Source organism: Oncorhynchus mykiss, chromosome 17 (genome assembly GCF_013265735.2).
Source record: "Oncorhynchus mykiss isolate Arlee chromosome 17, USDA_OmykA_1.1, whole genome shotgun sequence".
Classification (NCBI taxonomy): Eukaryota; Metazoa; Chordata; class Actinopteri; order Salmoniformes; family Salmonidae; genus Oncorhynchus; species Oncorhynchus mykiss.
In genome coordinates, this window is record NC_048581.1 from 82,822,185 (window position 1) to 82,843,771 (window position 21,587).

The following is a 21,587-nucleotide window of genomic DNA, read 5'->3' on the forward strand; positions in this document are numbered from 1 at the left end:
CCATTATATGTATTTATAATGGTGGCCATCTAGTACCAGGTTGGACCCCTCTATATTGCTAGAACATCCTGAATTCTTCAGGCATGGAAACGCTTAATTGGTATCAAGGAACCTAACGTGTGCCAGGAAAACATTCTCCACACCATTACACCACCGCCATTGGTCCAGGCAGGATGTGGCCATGGACTCATGCTGCTTACTCCAAATGCTGAATCTGCCAGCAGCAGACCATTATAAGGCAATGTTTTTTCCACTCCTCCTTATACCTACTTCTAGGTATTACTGCACTGTTGGAGCTAGAAACACAAGCGATAACATCTGCAAATCTGTGTACACGACCAATAAACTTAGATTTGATTTTGTTGATTACCTCATAGAGAACTTTGATTCTCACAGAGTTTCCCGCCCTGATCACCATGAAGTCCTCTGGATCTTTGAATGTAGGCCTCACTGAAAAACAAACAAACACAATCCTTTGAGACAAGCAACGTCTTAGGAAGTGTTCCACACTGGCCATAGATTGGTTCTGACAGTGGATTTTCTTCCTCCAGACTGAGGCTAACAACATGTTAAGTTCAGTGCTGGTTGACATCTCTTACTTCTACAGACTGCATACAGATGGATTTGAAGAGACTTACTGTTGGGATTCTTTGCAGTCACCATCACAGAGGGGAGACTGAACTCTCCCGCCCCAGAAACGTTGATGGCCGATACCCTGAACTCATACTCCGCCCCCTCAACAACATCCTTCACTGCGTACTCCAGCACTATGGTTGTAGACAAGAAAACATATTTAAAAGGTAACATCTGTATCCTTATTTCATCCAGCTTCCAGAACAAAGTATTCTGAATGACATCAATTTAATTTACATTCTTAATTTAAGGTTATGGTTAAGTGTGGTTAAGATTAGGGTTAGGTTTAAAATCCGATTTTATGACTTTATGACTGTACCAGCTCGTGATTACCCCACAGACCATGCCAACCTGATGGGCATGATGTGTTCAATTTTCACCATCAAAAAAAATACCAAAAATGTATAATCTGTAATCCAGACCTTCAATAGGCTCAGTTACTGGGTTCAAAGCAATCCACTGAGCTGTGTCCTTTTTGCGTTTCTCCAGTTGATAGCCATCAATCTTAATTCCTCCGTCATCTTCCGGGGGCTCCCATTTCAGGTTGATGCAGGTCTTTGACGCGCTGACCACTTTTGGTGCTCCAGGTCGGCCAGCAAATACTAATAAATGGAAGTGAGATAACAATGAAAACAATGAACAAGTACGGTAGAGATGGAGTCCCATTGAGCAACGAGGCTCACCATTGGCTCACCCAAGTAACACACTTTTTTACACTCTCAGGTACTCATAGAGTGAATTAACCAATGTTTCGGCATGTGGACCAATGTTTCAGCATGAGGGTGTTTCTCTTCAGATTCTACTCACTCAATACGCCAGCCATGGTTTCCTCAGTCTGCAGTGCATCACTGGTCCCCTCTGGGTTCACTGCGTAGATCTTGTAGATGTACAGTTTCCCATGAACCACATTCCTGTCCCTGTAGGTGGTTTTGTCAGCTGCGACATCCCCCATCTTCTTCCATATGGTCTGTCCCAGCTGCTGGCGCTCAATGATGTAGTTAGTCACCGGGGAGCCACCGTCGTCCTTAGGAGCGCCCCATTGCAGCTCAATCACAGTGGAGGTGGTCTCCAAGATTTCCACCGGTCCTTCTGGTGGGCCGGGCTTGTCTGTCAGGGACACATTGTGGTACAGTATGACCTTAACTGTGTTGCAGAAGTATTTCTAGATGTAACATTTTCACCACACACATAGCCTAGAGAAAAATCAACAACAATTTGGATTTTTCACCAAGGACAATCAGTCGAGATGTGCCCTCTATAGTGCCAAATGGGTTTTTGAGTTGAATCTTGATCTCCCCAGCGTCGGAACGCAGACACTCCCGGAACAGCAGCCGGCTGTGGTTGACCTCCTTCACCAACTTCACCCCACCACCATCCTTCAACTCTTTGTCATCCTTAATCCATTTCACCTCCAAGTTGTCCTGTGGTGTATAAGGCATCTTCCAGGATGCATTCTGGCCCACTTTTACTGTCACAGGCTTAGAAAACCTATGGAGGTCATCAGCATCAACGCTAGGTAATTCTAGGATGTAAAAGAAAGAAACACACGACTGCTTAATGCTAATGCTCCATAGTTCACCAAACTAAAATGTACGGTAGAGGTCAAAGTGTAGCAGACATACCTCCCACAGTGACTTTTGCCTCTGATTTAAATCCTCCCGCTTCAAAGTGATAGACTCCAGTGTCGTCTTCACTACTTTTATGAATGGTCAGCGTGTGTCTCGTTCCGTTTTTCACTATGGCTATTCCACCTGTGGTGGATAACTGAAAAAGCAAAGACAAAGTAAGGTAAAATTCTTTGTGATAAAAAAAAGAGCTCAATTGAAATGTTTTGTCTACTTATGGAATTTTTTCCAGGTCAGGTCAGTGTCAGGACCAACTTGGCGACCTATTCAAAGGAATTGAATTGCGTGAACACTGTAGTAGTTATTTCGGCTATAAAGCCATTACCTTCTCTCCATCCTTGAACCAGGCCCCATCAACATCATGGCTCATCTCACAAACCAGTTCACCTTTCTTGCCACGGAGAGCAAAGAGATCTGAGAGTCCACTCTTAATGCTGTATCCTACACAGCACAATATACAAAACAATTAGCATTTATGCATTGGTTTGAATTCACAGCTATTACTAGTGGAGCAATGGAGTAATCTACTGAGAAGAAAATACTTAAGCAAAGATACCGTTCTGTTGTTAGTTGTTTTCTATTGAAGCAACAGGGTCAGAGGCGGTGTGGTATATGGCCATGTACCACGGCTAAGGGCTGTTCTTATGCATGATGCAACGCGTAGTGCCCCAACACAGCCCTTAGCCGTGGTATATTGGCCATATATAACAATCCCCCGAGGTGCCTTATTGCTATTATAAACTGGTTACCAACGTAATTAGAGCAGTAAAAATGTATGTTTTGTCATACCCATGGTATATGCTCTAATATACCATTCCTGTCAGCCAATTAGCATTCAGGGCTCAAACCACCCAGTTTATAATGTTATTTTACTCATGTGAATGCTTTTACTCATCCAGTCTATGTGTGTTAAGAACACAATGAGCAGCATATTAATGCATGTACAGTATATAGACTTACCTTACAAAAATAAGAAAAGATCCTTTGAAATTGATGATTGAATCACAATTTCTACAGACTATTAGTCTGGACTACAGTCATATATTAAGGCTCTGGACAAACATTTCCCAATTACCTGTTTCCACTTGCTTAATGGATACATAGTTAAATATCATTATCATAGACATAGTTAAACATCATTATCATGGTTAAATATCATTATCATGGTTGAATATCATTATCATGATTAAATGTCATTATCATGGTTAAATATCATTATCATAGACATAGTTAAATATCATTATCATGGTTAAATAGCATTATCATGGTTAAATATCATTATCATGGTTAAATATCATTATCATTGACATAGTTAAATATCACTATCATGGTTAAATATCATTATCATAGACATAGTTAAATATCATTATCATGGGTAAATATCATGCTACTGTGATCTGGATTAGGATGGGCTTAGTAATCAACAATTTCTCATTAGGGCCACATAGGGTTTTTAGTAACAATCCGTAAACTGACAAAAATGCACACACTGTGGGGTCCGAGAAACATCTAAGTCACAATGTCATTGCACATCCCACCACACATCTAAGTAAGGCACACCTAGCCTATCAACTAGTCATCAAGGACCTGTTAATGCTGGGATGGGACTAAAGCCTACACACACTGCACCAGGACAGGGAGGGGTGAACAGTAGAAAAGGTGACTGTAATTCAAAGTCAAAGTTGTTTGAGGATTAAAGTGTTCTTTAACATAAAGGTTATTGTGGTATACTCTTCTTTGTTGTATATAAAAACACCACTGCAAGAATTTCAGTTCATATATTCACATCCAAAAGAGAATGAGATCATATGCAAAAAAAGTTCAATTCAATAATTTTGACGAGCCAGTAATATATTAATTGAATGTAGATATGCTTTTAGAAACACTCTAAAATGCCTCAGTAATTCAGATTCAAATGATTTCATATGAATAACTTAATGTTATTCATATATGTTATTGCAACCATTCAATTCTCCATATCTCACTTACCACTTATTAGAAACACTCTAAAATTCCTGAATAATCAGATTCAGCGGATTTAACATGAATAGCATAATGTTATTCATATATGTTATTGCATCCATTCAATTTTCAATTGAATCTCGCAAAATCTTACCAGTACTGTCTCCGACCGGCTGGCCAGGCACAGTGGGCGCCGGTGGGCCTTCATTATTTGACTGTCCTATTGATGATTACAACCAGACAACTCTCATTTTCTAATATTTCATTTCATTCTCTACTTTAACATGCAGTTATACTATAGAGTGCATTTGTAAAGTATTCAGACCCGGAAACTTTTTCCACATTATGTTATGTTAAAGAAATATTCTGAAATGGATTTAAAAAATCCTCATCAATCTACACACCATACCCCATAACGACAAAGTGAAAACTGTTTTTCAGAAATGCTTTCAAATGTATTAAAAATAAAAAAACAGAAATACCCTATTTACCTAACTATTCAGACCTTTTGCTATGAGACACAAAATTGAGCTCAGGTCCACCCTGTTTCCATGGATCATCCTTGAGATGTCTCTACAACTTGATTGGAGTCCACCCGTGGTAAATTCAATTGATTGGACATGATTTGGAAAGGCACACATCTGTCTATATAAGGTCCCACTGTTGACAGTGCATGTCAGAGCAAAAACCAAGCCATGAGGTTGAAGGAATTGTCCTTAGAGCTCCGAGACAGGATTGTGTCTAGACACAGATCTGAGGAAGGGTACCAACACATTTCTGCAGCATTGAAGGTCCCCAAGAACACAGTGGCCTCCATCATTCTTAAATGGAAGAAGTTTGAAACCACCAAGACTGGAGCTGGCCACCATGCCAAACTGAGCAATCGGGGGAGAAGGTCCTTGGTCAGGGAGGTGACCAAGAATCCGATGGTCACTCTGACAGCACTCCAGAGTTCCTCTGTGGAGATATGAGAACCTTCCAGAAGAACAACAGCATTCCACCTTTATGGTAGAGTGGGCAGATGGAAGCCAATCCTCAGTAAAAGGCACATGAATGTCCTTGAGTGTTCCAGCCAAAGCCCAGACTTTAACCCTATGGAAAATCTCTGCAGAGGCCTGAAAATAGCTGTGCAGTGATGCTCCACATCCAACCTGACAGAGCTTGAGAGGATCTGCTATGACGATTGGGAGAAACTTCCCAAATATAGTTGTGCCAAGCTTGTAGAGTCATACCCAAGAAGACTCAAGGCTGTAATAACTGCCAAAGGTGCTTCAACAAAGTACTGAGTATAAGGTTTGAATACTTATGTAAATGTGATATTTCAGTTTTTTTTATATACATTTGCCAAAATGTCTAAAAAACTGTTTTTGCTTCGTCATTATGGGATATTGTGTGTAGATTGATGAGGGGGGAAAAAACGATTTAATCCACTTTAGAATTACGCTGTAAGGTAACATGTGGATAAAGTCAAGGGGTCGAAGTACTTTCCAAATGCACTGTATGTAGACACTCAGGTTGAGCTATCAGATAAAATGGGGTTAAAACAACTCAAATGTAGGATTATGTTATTTTACATTTTGACCAACTGGTGGAGTTAATGCTAAAAATGGAGTTAATGCTATTCATTTCTAGATTTTGGTAAAATTACATTGTTAAGTAATGAAGCAGTACATCACAAAAATTGAGAGTTAAATTGAGCACTAATACAACTCTTAAGGTTATTGGGTCAATGCAATTCTCAGTATCTCTTACCACTGTTACCACTACCTCCATCACCTTCTCCAGATCCATCGAAATCCCCTACCGGTGGTTATAACTAGTTAATAGGGGTTCCATTTATAACTGATATGTTTAAATCCTTTCATTTACTCAGCAAAACATTTGTGTCTAAAACTTAGCTAACATGAAAACAATACAGCATTCTTCCCCATCTGCAAATAGGATTACAATTGTTTCGTATATATTATTGTTGCATACTTACCTTCATCAGGAGTTCAGTAAATTCAGTAATATTAACTAAGTACGACTAACTAAGAACACCCACTAGAATACCACTTAGATTTTACAAACTGTTATACCGTAGATGAGTGAATTACAATTGACCAATGATGTGTCAATTGCACTTAAGATGAATAAAGTATCAGAAAATACAGTATTTTGTGTTTACAACTTTAAATGTTTTCACGAGGGCGACAGCAGGGCCTACTGTCAAAAGCATGACACTAAAAGTAGAAGTGTAAAATACACATAGATTAGGGATGGGCAACTGGTGACCTGGGGGGCGCATAGCTTCTTTTTGAAGGCCCACGGACCAACAAGAATAAATACCCCCAAAAATAGACATTTTTTTTAGAGGGGGGGTGTAACTCAGTCGAGGCCTCAATCTACTGTTGAGTTAGAATAATAGAATACTCAAGTTGCATTTTTGAAATGTGGATGTGTGTCAGTAGCCACTCAATTAGCCCATGTCAGCTAAATTAGTTTTGACTGGTAAATAGAAAGCACATTTTAGAAAGCAGTGTCTGTGTTCATTCTACAATGTACTGTGAGTGTTACACAGTAGTCACAATAACGGCATAAAGGATGAGAACCAAGCAGCAGAAACAGACTAGTAAACACAGAACAAAACTAAATTATAAAGTCAAGCAACCACACTGAATGAATTACACTATGAATCAAGGTGTAATACAACAAACCAAATACATTGACGTGACCTCAACAATGGGACATTGTTGGCTGATCATGAAGGTAAACCCAAAATCAAGTGCAGTGTTTCTCAACCTCTCAACCCAGTAAGCTGTGGTCCTTCCTCCTTAAAATACCACTTTTTTTCAAACTAGCACTTTAGAGCTGATGGAATCATTCACAGTGAAACATCATAGGAACCGGTCAGCAACATGGCAGTCCATGGACCGGAGGTTGGAGGTTGAGAGACACTGGTCTAGTCTACAAACCGCTACAAGGTATCAATTGTTTTGAAGTGCTGTGAAGTTAGAGACCATGTATCTTTAGAGTGGACAAACAAGATCCTCAATCATGAATAAAACACACAGACTGTCAAAGCCATTATGTCTCAAATGGCTTCCATATTTAGCATGGTATCCATGCGGAGGTAAACACATTCCTCATAATATCTTACCCTCATTATCCACAGATTTATGGTCAGACCCTTTTACTGCCGGTCCCTGTTTTGTAGCTCCTACAGTTTTAACCACCATCACAACTAGTCAATGACTGTCAGAATGCATTTTAAATTATATATTCCATGCCAAATATGCTATATGATACTTCAGGGTAAATATCAATGAACTACAACATGACCTTGGATAATAGCAAATACTGAAAAGACAATTAAAGATTGCGTTGTAGAGACAAGTTACATATTGCACATTTAAAACATCAACGTATGAGCCAAGTATAATAATACTATTAATAATAATCTCTATGACAGTTACGCTTCAGTCATGGTGAGCAAACGTTTACGTTGAAATTCACTTTGAAAAAAGATCTGTCATGCTCAACTTTGGGTGCTGTCGCCCATCAGTAATCCAACTTTAACAAATCAAGATGGCCAACACTCAAAAAAACTGATTACTATTGATTTAGATCTTATGATAACAGCCGTCTGAAGGACGTCAAAAAGCCTTCTCCAGCTAACTTTATTCAGTCAGCTGGAATGTGTATTCTTGTCATCTGTTATACTAGCTATCAGTGTCCTTAGCTGTTTGGGAAGCCTCTTAGACCTTAGCTTAAGCTTTTGCTCCAGTGCATGGATTCTAATTGTTTCATTTATATTATTGTTGCACATACTTACCTTCAACAGGAAAAAATAATAACATTAACTAACTAGAATCTGCAAAGATAACCAAGTAGAATAACATTTAAATTTGACAAACTGTTATAGATGAGAACATTCAAATTTACCAATGACGTGTCTTCAATTGCACTTAAGATGTGTTGAATAAAGTGTCAGAAAAACAGTATATTGTGTAAACAACTTTAAATGTTTTCATGAGGGCGACAGCAGGGCCTACTGACGAAAGCATGACACTAAAAGTATAAGCGTAAAATATACAGATCAGGGATGGGAAACTGTTGGCCCGCCGAGGCGCATGGCCCCCTTTTTGTATTTCCACGGACCAATAATAATAAATACAAAAATATATATTTTTAGGGGAACTCAGTCGGGGTCTCACCTTAGTGTTGAGAGTCAGAATAATAGAATACACAAGTTGAATTTCAAAAATTTGGTTGTGCATCAGCAGTCACTCAATTTGCCCATGTCAGCATTTTTTTTTTTAGATTGGTAAATTAGTTTAGCGGCCACCTATCTAAAATTGTAGCAAGCACGGTCAAATTGCCAAACAGGGTGGGGCCCATTGATAATCAGTTATCATATAAATACATGCAAACATTTGATTCCTCCTTATGGCAACATGTTCAGAATTGCAGAAAATTAACTTCAAAAATGTTATTTTTTTCTCTTCGCTGTCACGAGGGGCAGCTAAAACGTTTTGCTCGCAACCTGTGTGGGGGAAGAAAGGTGGGTAGGGGGTGGTACGCAGACCCACGAGCCACTGCGGCCGTTAATGATGAGTTCCATTTTTTGTAGCCCCCACACACAACAAAGTTGCCCTTCCCTGACATAGATGAAGCAATATGATACAAAACACGTAATAGAAAGCACGTTTTAGAAAGCACAGTGTCTGTGTTCATTCTGCAATGTAATGTGAGTGTTTCACATTGCATTACAATCCCTGGATATGCTTGTGATGATTAGGAGTCACAATAATGGCATAAAGGATGAGAACCAAGCAGCAGAAACAGACTAGTAAACACATAGAACAAAACTATAAAGTCAAGCAACCACACTGAATGAATTACACTATGAATCAAGGTGTAATACAACAAACCAAATACATTGACGTGACCTCAACAATGAGACATTGTTGGCTGATCATGAAGGTAAACCCAAAATCAAGTGCAGTGTTTCTCAACCTCTCAAGCTGTGGTCCTTCCCCCTTAAAATACAACTTTATTCAAACTAGCACTTTAGAGCTGATGGAATCATTCACAGTGAAACATCATAGGAACCGGTCAGCAACATGCCAGTCCGTGGACCAGAGCTTGGAGGTTGAGAGACACTGGTCTAGTCTACAAACCGCAATAAGGTATCAGTTGTTTTGATGTGCTTTGAAGTTTAGAGACTATGTATCTATGGAGTCGACAAACAAGATCCTCAATCATGAGTAAAACACACAGACTGTCAAAGCCATTATGTCTCAAATGGCTTCCATATTTGACATGGTATCCATGCGGGGGTAAACACATTCCTCATAATATCTTACCCTCATTATCCACGGATTTATGGTCAGACCCTTTTACTGCCGGTCCCTGTTTTGTAGCTCCTACAGTTTTAACCAACATCACAACTCGTCAATGACTGTCAGAATGCATTTTAAATTATATGTTCCATGCCAAATATGCTATATGATACTTCAGGGTAAATAGCAATGAACTACAACATGACCTGGATGGAGAAAATAGTTATGATCAGGATAGAGTTCAGACAGAATCGACTACTCTAGCATGCATGTCCATGTCTTGTACATGGATAATAGCAAATACTGAAAAGAGAATTTAAGATTTTGTTGAGGAGACAACTTACCTATTGCACATTTAAAGCATCAACCTATGAGCCAAATATCATAATAAAATTCATAATAATAATCTCTAAGACAGTTATGCTTCAGTCACGGTGAGAAAACTTTTACGTTGAAATTCACTTTGAATAAAAAATCTGATATGCTCAACTTTGGGTGCTGTCGCCCATCAGTAATCCAACTTTAACAAATCAAGATGGCCAACACTCAAAAAAACTGATTACTATTGATTTAGATCTTATGATAACAGCCGTCTGAAGGACGTCAAAAAGCCTTCTCCAGCTAACTTTATTCAGTCAGCTGGAATGTGTATTCTTGTCAACTGTTATACTAGCTATCAGTGTCCTTAGCTGTTTGGGAAGCCTCTTAGACCTTAGCTTAAGCTTTTGCTCCAGTGCATGGATTCTAATTGTTTCATTTATATTATTGTTGCACATACTTACCTTCAACAGGAAAAATGTATAATATTAACTAACTAAAATCAACAATGATTACCCACTAGAATAACACTTAGATTTGACAAAATGTTATTGATGTGTGCATTAAAATTGACCAATGACGTGTCGTCAATTGCACTTAAGATGTGTTGAATAAAGTGTCCGAAAATCCAGTCTTTCTTGTTAAGAACATTAAATGTTTTCATGAGGGCGACAGCAGGGCCTACTGAAGAAAGCATGACACTAAAAGTATAAGCGTAAAATGTACAGATCAGGGATGGGAAACTGTTGGCCCGCGGAGGTGCATGGCCCCCTTTTTGTATTTCCACGGACCAATAATAATAAATACAAAAACATATATTAACATTTTTGGGGGAACTCAGTCGGGGTCTCAATTTACTATTGCGAGTCAGAATAATAGAATACACAAGTTGAATTTCGAAAATTTGGTTGTGCATCAGCAGTCACTCAATTTGCCCATCTCAGTGAAACAATTTTAGATTGGTAAATTAGTTTAGCGGCCAACTATCTGAACTTGCAGCATGCACGGTCGAATTACCGAACAGGGTGGGGCCCATTGATCGTCAGTTGTCATATAAAAAAATACAAACATTTGACTTCTCTCTATATGGCAACATGTTCAGAATTGCAGGAAATGAACTTTAGAACTGATTTCTTTCTCTTCGCTGTCACGAGGGGCAGCTATAACATTTCACTCACAAGGTGTGTGGGTGGGTATGCAGACCCACGAGCCACTGCGGCCCCTCGTGATGAGTTCAGTTTTTTTGTAGCCCCCACACACATCAAAGTTGCCCTTCCCTGACATAGATGATTCAATATGATACAAAACAAAAGCACATTTTAGAAAGCACAACGTCTGTGTTCATTCTGAAATCTAATGTGAGTGTTACACATTGCATTACAATCCCTGAGTATGCTTGTGATGATTAGCAGTCACAATAACGGCATAAAGGATGAGAACCAAGCAGCAGAAACGGACTAGTAAACACAGAACAAAACTCAATTATAAAGTCAAGCAAACACACTGAATGAATTACACTATGAATCAAGGTGTAATACAACAAACCAAATAAATTGACGTGATCTCAACAATGAGACATTGTTGGCTGATCATGAAGGTAAACCCAAAATCAAGTGCAGTGTTTCTCAACCTCTCAACCCAGTAAGCTGTGGTCCTTCCTCCTTAAAATACCACTTTTTTTCAAACTAGCACTTTAGAGCTGATGGAATCATTCACAGTGAAACATCATAGGAACCGGTCAGCAACATGGCAGTCCATGGACCGGAGGTTGGAGGTTGAGAGACACTGGTCTAGTCTACAAATCGCAATAAGGTGTCAATTGTTTTGAAGTGCTGTGAAGTTTAGAGACTATGTATCTATGGAGTCAACAAACAAGATCCTCAATCATGAGTAAAACACACAGACTGTCAAAGCCATTATGTCTCAAATGGCTTCCATATTTAACATGGTATCCATGCAGAGGTAAACACATTCCTCATAATATCTTACCCTCATTATCCACGGATTTATGGTCAGACCCTTTTACTGCCGGTCCCTGTTTTGTAGCTCCTACAGTTTTAACCAACATCACAACTAGTCAATGACTGTCAGAATGCATTTTAAATTATATGTTCCATGCCAAATATGCTATATGATACTTCAGGTTAAACAGCAATGAACTACAACATGATCTGGAATGAGATAATAGTTATGATCAGGATAGAGTTCAGACAGAATCGACTACTCTAGCGTGCATGTCCATGTATTATGTATGGATAATAGCAAATACTGAAAAGAGAATTTTAAGATTTTGTTCTACAATATGACCTGGAATAAGATTCAGATGGATCTCTGTCATCCTTACCTGTTTGGGAATTATCTACCCCCTTAACTTTAGCTTTAGCTTCAGCTGAAGTATCAGGTGCTGTAGTGGCATTAGCCGCTCTCTCGTTCTTGATTGCTTTCACCTTCTCCATCAGCACCTCTCTGTCTGCCGTGTTTTTAACTGCCTGCTCTTGGGCAATCGCCGTCAGGTCAACTCCAGCTCCTCCTGCCCTTGTCGTTTTACGTTGTTTCTTTTTGCCGAGTTCACCCTTGTCGGCTGGACCAAAGACATGACCGGAGAGATTGAGTGGGTCACACATGGAGGCAACATGAAGTGGAATGACAGCGAAATGGTACTGGTGCAGTACATCATCTTACCTTCAACAACAAGAAAGGCATTGCAAGATTTGATTCCTGCCACAGCGGCATAGATGCCTTTATCCACCATAGCAACGTCTTTAATGATTAGTCTGTGGATGAGCTTGTCTTCTGAAACCTCAATATCATATTTATCCCCTGCCTCCAATGGTAAGTTCTTGCCAACCCACATGATCTTGCCGAAGGGCTGTGACAGGACACACTCAAACACAGCATCCTCTCTCTCCATGGCCTTACACTCCTGAATCTTGACCAGGAAGTCCACCATGGGAACTGAAAAAGACACGTCATTGATAAGCGAGCAATCTAGTACCCAGTTTATTAATAACTAAACATGCATGGCAGACATTCTCCCTTCCTGTGTATTTTTATAGATTTCAATAATATTTTAGATACACTTAAACCCATTCTCATTTAGACAATGTCTGTATACAAATATTAAATGATTGAACATACGATGCTTGCAAAATAATCATTCATTGTTATTACTCTACACAACTCTCGGAAAATTGACGTAAGGTGTGTGGATGGATACACTCTTAGAAAAAAAGGTGCTATCTAGACAGTAGCAACCCGTCATTCAGGGCACCTGTTTTGAGCTACACGTTTTTCACTATTGTGCTTTTTTTTTTGGGGGGGGGGGGGGGGGGGGGGGCTGTTTTTGTTTGGGGGGGGGGGTGCTGTGTGTTTGTCACCGTTATAGTGCAATTATAGTATTGTTTAGTGTTGCGTTGTGTAGTGTATTTGCTGGCATGTATCCCAAATTTAGTTTTTTGGTTTGCCCCAAGCTCTACACGCTAAAATCGCCACTGTATCTAAAAACGTATAGGGTCATTCGGCTGTCGTAATAGGACAACCCTTTGAAGAACCCTTTTTGGTTCCAGGTAGAACCCTTTTGGGTTTGATATATAACCCTTTCTACAGAGGTTTCTACAAAAAAAAGAGTTCTCCTATGGGGACAGCCAAATAACCCTTTTATCTAAGAGTGTATTGCTGAACTTACTCTTAAAATCGGTGGAGAACACATTTACATCCTCAACATCCACCTGGTAGAGCCCAGCGTCATCAGGAAACAGATCCCTTATGCTGAACTGATACTTTCGGCCCACTATCTTTAGGCTGTGTTTGATTGTATCTCCCAACTCCTTGCTGTATGGAATCATCACTCCATCCTGTGGGGAGGTTTGGGAAAACACAGTGGAATGAACAACTGTCATCAGCAACAGAACTGTGCTGTCTTTGCCAAGTCTTTTACTGTGGATTTTACTGCAACTTTAAGTCACATGAACGACAGAACGTCAAGTTGCATACTACGTCATTGGTAGCTTTCATTCACCAACAGAAAATGAACTATGGTAGCAACTTACATTGTGATACATTCACACAAGTTACGTAGATAGATTGACTAAAAATGAAATTAAGATCCTACATCTGTATGTACAACCTTCTTCCACTGTCGATGAGTCTAACCTTGTAGAGGAATATCCTGCTGCTTTGTTCAATGAGATCCATGTCTAGTGTAAAGGTTGCACAGCCATCGGGTCCAACTTCAATGGGTTTCAGGTTAGCTAGGTTTTCAATGAACTAAATAAAAGTAAACATGAAAAAAACAATGAATTATACTGAGAAACGACATTGTATGGATGAAATGTGTATACAAATTAAAAAATGACCGCTACTTTAGTATCGAGATTTACTCAGCCCCCTGAACTCTATGATCTCAGGAATATAAGCTTGTGATATTGATAGGTTTACTGTGAATAACAATGGCATTATAACAGGCAAACCTGTGCTTGCTCTTCCTCTCTTTCCTTCTTCATCTCATTCAGTGTCTTCAGCATAAAGCGGAAGTCAGTGACTCCAAACTCCAACATGAGGCTCTCATAGTCTTTCTTTTCAGCACTTATCAAGAGTTCCCAAAACTTTGGATCTATTTCTCCATCTTCTTTCTTTTCCATTTTGGGACGAATTTTACTATTATGATAACAACAAAAAATATTGTCATATCTTATGTTTACAGTTAATAAAAGTTTAAATTAAGCATACACAGTTGTTACTGTTAAACCATGGCAATACCTTTTTCTCTTCAGTACAGATTTAAAATCTGCAACAGGTTGCACCTGTGAGTCGGCTTGTGCTTTCTTGAACCCAACTAAAAGATAGAAAGATTATATTTTGAGCTAGTCTATTGTAAAGACTTGAACAAGTACATACATTGGCATAATTATGTCCGGACTTTGTTTAATCAATACATTTATTCTTATTTGATTTTTGGTTAGAAATAAGGTGAAAAAAGTGCTAACCTCAAATTAACACTACCCCTCTTTCCACAGAAAACATTTTCATCTGGCCTCTTACCTTCAATAACATTGAGGACCACTGTGACCACTGCTCTTCCAAACTCATTAGCTGCAAAGCATTTGTAGGTGTCTGCTTGTTCTGGTTTTACATTGGCCATCTGTTGAAAAAACAAACACAGTTCTTGGTATGAAGTCCAGTAAAGAGCTCCAGCCTGCATCCAATCATTATTTGAACAAAATGAGTGATTGATTTCATATTTCATAAATGTTTTTACAATGTATTTTCACATTATTGTGCAGCCATATAATGTGGTTATTGTTCTTACTTGCCTCAAATAAGTGCTCACGTGTAGCAGTGTCATATTTTGTCACATATTTTGATGTATCTGACACATCTCCATTATTTCTGCCCCATGTCACGGTTGGTTCTGGATCTCCAATAACCAGGGCTTTGAAGAAGGCGAATTTACCTGATGAACAAGAAAGTTAAGTGCAAACAGGAAGCAATTTAGTACAGAGGCAACGTAGTTTATTCAAGTTTATTAATTTGAATTATTCAAGACATCTTGAGAGAGGCACAAATAGAGCTGCAACTGGAAATGTTGGTTATTAACTGTATACATGTTCTCTACATATTTTAGCAAAAATACTTGGTCATCATACTTGGACGATACTATAATAACTCGACTTAAGTAGGCTACAAACGCAAACACACAAATACTCTCTTATACCTGGCAGAGCTCCTTAGCAACAACATGTTGACTCCCATCAGAGGGACATAGGCGTCTTCAAAATGACTGCCCGAAAACCATTAACACCTAAAACAGGTAGCCTATAATTTCAAAACAGGCAAAGTGTCAATACAGTACTAAGATTGAATCCTACTACACCGGCTCTGATGTTCGTCAGATGTGGCAGGGGTAGCAAACTATTACGGACTACAAAGGGAAACTTAGCCGCGAGCTGCTCAGTGCCACGAGACTACCAGACAGGCTAAATGCCTTTAATGCTCTCTTCGGGGCAAGCAACACTGAAGCATGCATGAGAGAATCAGCTGTTCCGGACAACTGTGTGATCACGCTCTCGATCACGATTTGAGCAAGATTTTTAAACAGGTCAACATTCACAAAGCCACGGGGAAAGACGGATCACCAGGACGTATCTTCTTTTCAACCTTTCCCTGACTGAGTCTGTAATACCTACATGTTTCAAGCAGACCACCAAAGTCCCTATGCCCAAAAGTGAAGGTAACCTGATGAAATTATTACCGCCCCGTGGCACTCACATTGTTAGCCATGAAGTGCTTTGAAATTAACATCAACGGGGCTGTAGTGGAGCGGTTAGAGAGTTTCAAGTTCCTTAGTGTCGACATCACCAACAAACTATTGAGTGCCAAACACAGCAAGACAGTTGTGAAGAGGGCACGACAACACCTTTTCCCCCTCAGGAGACTGAAAATATTTGGCATGGATCAAAAAGTTCTATAGCTGCACCTTCGAGAGCATCACCACCTTGTATGGCACTGCTCGTCATCCTGTCAAAATCGTTATAATGAGTGGACCAAGATGCAGCATGGTATGGTTCCATCCTCTTTATTATGAAGTGAAACTCAAAGAAAACAATAAATGCAAAATGAAACGTGAGTTGCTATAGTTCTCACAGGCAACTATACAAAGTCAAGATCCCACAAAACACAAAGGGGGAATGGCTGCCTAAATATGCCTCGCAGGAGGCTCTGGACTGAGAACCCCCACCGGAGGCTTTGGACCGCAGACCGTCGCCGGAGGCTCTGGACCGCACACCGTCGCCGGAGGCTCTGGACCGCCGACCGTCGCTGGAGGCTCTGGACCGGGAACCGTCGCCGGAGGCTCTGGACCGGGAACTGTCGCCGGAAGCTCTGGACCGGGAACTGTCGCCGGAAGCTCTGGACTGGGAACTGTCGCTGGAAGCTTGGTGCGTGAGGCCGGCACTGGTGGTACCTCAGGACGAGCACAAGGAGCAGGCACAGGACATACTGGACTGAAGAGGTGCACTGGAGGCCTGATGCGTGGGGCCGGTACAGGTGGCACCGGGCTGGTGACATGCACTTCAGGGCGAGTGCGAGGAGCAAGCACAGGACGTACTGGACTGAGGAGGCACACTGGAGGCCTGATGTGTGGGACCAGTACAGGTGGCACCGGGCTGGTGACATGCACCTCAGGGCGAGTGCGGGGAGGCACAGGACGTACAGGACTGTGGAGGCGCACTGGAGGTCTGGAGTGTAGAGCTGTTACAACGCGTCCTGGACAAATTACCACTTTCGCACGGCAAGTTTGGGAAGCTGGCACAGGACGCACTAGGCTGTGAAGGTGCACTGGGGATACAGCGCGTAGAGCCGGCGCAGGATATCCTAGGCCGAGGAGGCGCACTGGAGACCAGCCGCATTGAGCCGGCACAATCCGCCTGGACAGATACCCACTTTAGCACAACAAGTGCGAGGAGCTGGCACAGAACGCACCGGGCTGTGAATGTGCTCTGGAGACACAGTGCGTATCGCTGCAAAACATGACGCCTGACCGGTCACACTCTCCCCACGGTGAGTACGGGGAGTTGGCTCTGGTTCACTCCCCTCAACTTTCGCCACCCACTCCTCGCTCAATCTGTCCCAATATTCCTCCTCGGTCTCTGACTCACCCCTCAGTGTCGCCGACCACTCCATCTTTTGGGTTTGCATCGTGGCCGCGAACCTTGGCTTCGTCGTCGTCCTTCCCTCGCTACCTCCGCTTGCTTCCATGGCAGGCTTCTGTCTTCTGCCATAATCTCATCCCACGTCCAGGATGTCCTCCACTCCTGGCTTTCCTCCTGGGCACGCTGCTTGGTCCGTTTTTGGGCGGATCTTCTGTCACGATCGTCATAATGAGTGGACCAAGATGCAGCGTGGTATGGTTCCATCCTCTTTATTATGAAGTGAAACTTAAAGAAAACAATAAATGCACAAAATGAAACGTGAAGCTGCTATAGTTCTCACAGGCAACTATACAAAGTCAAGATCTCACAAAACACAAAGGGGAAATGGCTGCCTAAATATGATCCCCAATCAGAGACAACGATAAACAGCTGCCTCTGATTGGGAATCATACCAGGCCAACATAGAAATGTAATTACCTAGATGACCCACCTTAGTCACACCCCGCCCTAACCAACATAGAAAAAAAAAATCTCTCTATGGTCAGGGCATGACACATCCGACCGTAAGGCTCTACAGAGTGTAGTGCGTATGGCCCTGTACATCATAGACAGCATGGCAAGTGATACGGGAGCACCCAGTCTAGGACCAAAAGGCTCTTTAACAACTTCTACCCCCAAACCATAAGACTGCTGAACAATTAATCAAATGGCCACACAGACTATTTACACTTTACACTGCTGCTACTCCCTGTTTATTATTTATGCATTACCCTTACCTACATGTAAAAATTACCTCGACTAACCTGTTCCCCCACACATTGACTCGATACTGGTACCCTCTGTATATAACCTTATTATTGTTATTTTATTGTGTACATTTTTTTATGTTTTATTTGGAAATATTTTCTTAACCTCATTTATTGAACTGCATTGTTGGTTAAGGGCTTGTAACTAAGCATTTCACTATAAGGTCTACCTGTTGTATTTGGCGCATGTGACAAATACAATTTTACAATTTGAAAGTGATAACACAACGGCCCATAATTCCCTCATTACACATTATAATTTGAATCTACATTAATGTTAACAAAAAAACAAAAAAATTAGAAACTAAAATAACGATTGGTGCGCAACCTTTGCCTAAAAAGCTACGAACTTCACGGGCACACGCTCTACCATTTATCGTCGTGGGGTTAGAGTAGGGATTGATTCAATATTATTCCTGCACTGCAGGTGGTGATAGAGAAAGATGGCTGATGTGGAGTTTGAACCACATGGTGGTGGAAATAAGGATGAACGGACTTTCATGCTTACCCTCCTGAATGGTCAACGCGATGGGCTTGCGGGTGAAGTCAGGGTGGCTTTTCCCATCTGGTATTTCCTCCACATACTGCGTGATCATAACTCCAGGGACTTTTGATCTCTTCTTGATCCCAACTGGTAACAGGAAATTATTGATTTATTAGCAACTTAACAGTAATCAACATTTATATTGATTAGTTTATTTATGCAATCTCTATTTAACCAGGTGAGTTAATTGAGAAGTAATTCTCCTTTGACATGACCGTTATCATCATTTCAATCAAATGCTCATTTCACATGATCGATCATTAATCCCACTGCCTTTACATCCCTTGTGTGGTTTTACTAATGTATAGCCAAATAATATTCATAAACAACCATGCTTTATAAAACAATATGAACATTCTAACATACAGTACCAGTCAAAAGTTTGGACAAACCTACTCAGTCAAGGGTCTTCTTCATTTTTACTACTTTATACATTGTAGAATAACAGTGAAGACATCAAAACTATGAAATAACACATCATGTAGTAAACACATTTTTTTTTAAACAAATCTAAATATATTTTATATTTGAGATTCTTCAAAGTAGCCATGCTTTGCCTTGATGACAGCTTTGCACACTCTTGGCATTCTCTCAACCAGCTTCATGAGGTAGTCACCTGGAATGCATTTCAATTAACAGGTGTGCCCTGTTAAAAGGTAATTTGGGGAATTTATTTCCTTCTTAATGTGTTTCAGCCAATACGTTTTGTTGTGACATGGTAGGGGTGGTATACAGAAGATAGCCCTATTTGGAAAAAGACCAAGTCCATATTATGGCAGAACAGCTCAAATAAGCAAAGATAAACATTAGAATTAAATGCAACTCAGAGTGCAGCCCATATAACTGCTTCACAGACTTCAAGTAACAGACACATCTCATCATCAGCTGTTCAGAGGAGACTATGTGAATCAGGCCTTCATGGTTGAATTGCTGCAAATAAACCACCACTAAAGGACACCAATAATAAGAAGATACTTGCTTGGTCCAAGAAAAACGAGCAATGGACATTAGACCGGTGGAAATCTGTCCAACCACTGTCTTTGTGAGACGCAGAGTGGGTGAACGGATGATCTCCGCATGTGTGGTTCCCACCATGAAGCACGGAGGAGGAAGTGTGATGGGGTGGGGATGCTTTGCTGGTGACACTGTCTGTGATTTATTTTGAATTCAAGGGACACTTAACCAGCACGGCTACCACAGCATTCTGCAGCGATACGGCACACCATCTGGTTTGCGCTTAGTGAGACTGCCATTTGTTTTTCAACAGGACAACGACCCAACACACCTACAGGCTGTGTAAGGGCTATTTGAACAAGAAGGAGAGTGATTGAGTGCTGCATCAGATGACTTGGCCTCCACAATTACCTAACCTCAATGCTATTGAGATGGTTTGGAATGAGTTGGACCGCAGAGTGAAGGGAAAGCAGACAACAAGTGCTCAGCTTGTGTGGGAACTCCTTCAAGACTGCTGGTTGAGAGAATGCAAAGCTGTCATCAAGGCAAAGGGTGGCTACTTTGAAGAATCTCAGATATATTTGGATTTGTTTAACACTTTTTTGCTTACTATATGATTCCATTTGTGTTATTTCAAAGTTTTGATGTCTTCAATATTATTTTACAAAGTAGAAAATAGTAAAAATAAAGAAACCCTTGAATGAGTAGGTGAGTCCAAACTTTTGACTGGTACTGTACATATTAAAATATTCCACATTATCAGTAATTGAATCATGTTTTGATGATCTTAGAACACATCCACGTACGTAAAACCATACGTCATCAAACCGCACATATATTAGATACCTATTAGAATGTTTAATGTTATAATGTATTGAATCATTTTTGGATCATTTCTTCTCCTCGAGCATCCATGCTTGTACATACATTTGTGACAACAGATATGCGATAAAACATATCCACGTACGTAAAACCGTACGCCATCGAACAGAACAAACCCGTTGCATATTAGGTGAATTCTTCATGCCTCAGAAGTAACAGTGAGGGGAACAAGCCTTTAGAGTTCCCCTTGCCTACCTCCTTCTTTTTCGAAACCGTCTGAGACAGGACCTGCTCATGTAAAGTTGGGAAAGCACATACAGGACACATGTGAGCAGGGTACTGTTAAAAATGCCAAATGGACTGGACTGAGGCTTAAGGCTTGAGTATTAGAAAAGACATAGATATTGTGACACACTTCACAATATACACACAAAAAAAACAGGAAATGCAAAACAAACGTCCGAAGACTGCAATCAACTGCAGTACATGTTTCAGTAATCCGTTTGATGTTGAACACAGGTGACTTCCCAACATACATATGCTGATCATCATAGCCATCTTGTGATGTTTGTTGTGTTGATGTTGGTTTTGTCTTTTACCCATAACTGTAACTGTTTTGAAGATGTATCTCCCATGTATTGGACCACGTTCCATACATGTTTTCTACTACTGAGAATGTATCATAGACCAGGCGGTGTTATGTCTCTCTACATTATCTCCCTTGACTGAAGGGTTTCATAGTCTTTCTCCATAATGTCTGTTATACTGTGTCAGGTAATTGTTGCTTTTTGTTCTTGCATTGATGCATTCTGCAATGCAACTGTCATATCTGCAATATTTCATTTCATTCTCTTTAAAACTGGCTTGTGGTTTTATTGATCTCGGTCCAAATACTCAACCACAACCATGCTTAACACAGTATGTATATTCTAACATATTAGATGTTAGAA

At 40.5% G+C, this 21,587-nt stretch overlaps 1 protein-coding gene across 11 annotated transcripts in view; it reads right to left on the reverse strand.

The window, feature by feature from the left end:
• Positions 1–21,587, reverse strand: part of igfn1.4 (immunoglobulin like and fibronectin type III domain containing 1, tandem duplicate 4) — a 30,161-nt gene that overhangs the window by 2,364 nt on the left and 6,210 nt on the right. Inside the window, exons 3-24 of one of the 11 annotated variants that reach the window (XM_021570025.2) lie at positions 20,893–20,925; positions 18,826–18,948; positions 15,175–15,314; positions 14,903–15,002; positions 14,621–14,696; positions 14,332–14,518; positions 14,015–14,128; positions 13,548–13,716; positions 12,545–12,817; positions 12,207–12,443; positions 11,852–11,911; positions 9,569–9,628; positions 7,360–7,419; positions 5,973–6,020; positions 4,375–4,440; positions 2,584–2,699; positions 2,256–2,397; positions 1,862–2,155; positions 1,441–1,740; positions 1,056–1,235; positions 639–767; positions 371–450 (exon numbers count right to left, since the gene is read on the reverse strand). In XM_021570025.2, the coding sequence (XP_021425700.1) occupies positions 371–450; positions 639–767; positions 1,056–1,235; positions 1,441–1,740; positions 1,862–2,155; positions 2,256–2,397; positions 2,584–2,699; positions 4,375–4,440; positions 5,973–6,020; positions 7,360–7,419; positions 9,569–9,628; positions 11,852–11,911; positions 12,207–12,443; positions 12,545–12,817; positions 13,548–13,716; positions 14,015–14,128; positions 14,332–14,518; positions 14,621–14,696; positions 14,903–15,002; positions 15,175–15,314; positions 18,826–18,948; positions 20,893–20,925 (2,987 nt within the window). The remainder of the gene's footprint in view (positions 1–370; positions 451–638; positions 768–1,055; positions 1,236–1,440; positions 1,741–1,861; positions 2,156–2,255; positions 2,398–2,583; positions 2,700–4,374; positions 4,441–5,972; positions 6,021–7,359; positions 7,420–9,568; positions 9,629–11,851; positions 11,912–12,206; positions 12,444–12,544; positions 12,818–13,547; positions 13,717–14,014; positions 14,129–14,331; positions 14,519–14,620; positions 14,697–14,902; positions 15,003–15,174; positions 15,315–18,825; positions 18,949–20,892; positions 20,926–21,587) is intronic. The other 10 variants (XM_021570026.2, XM_021570028.2, XM_021570029.2 and 7 more) reach the window with 10 other exon arrangements.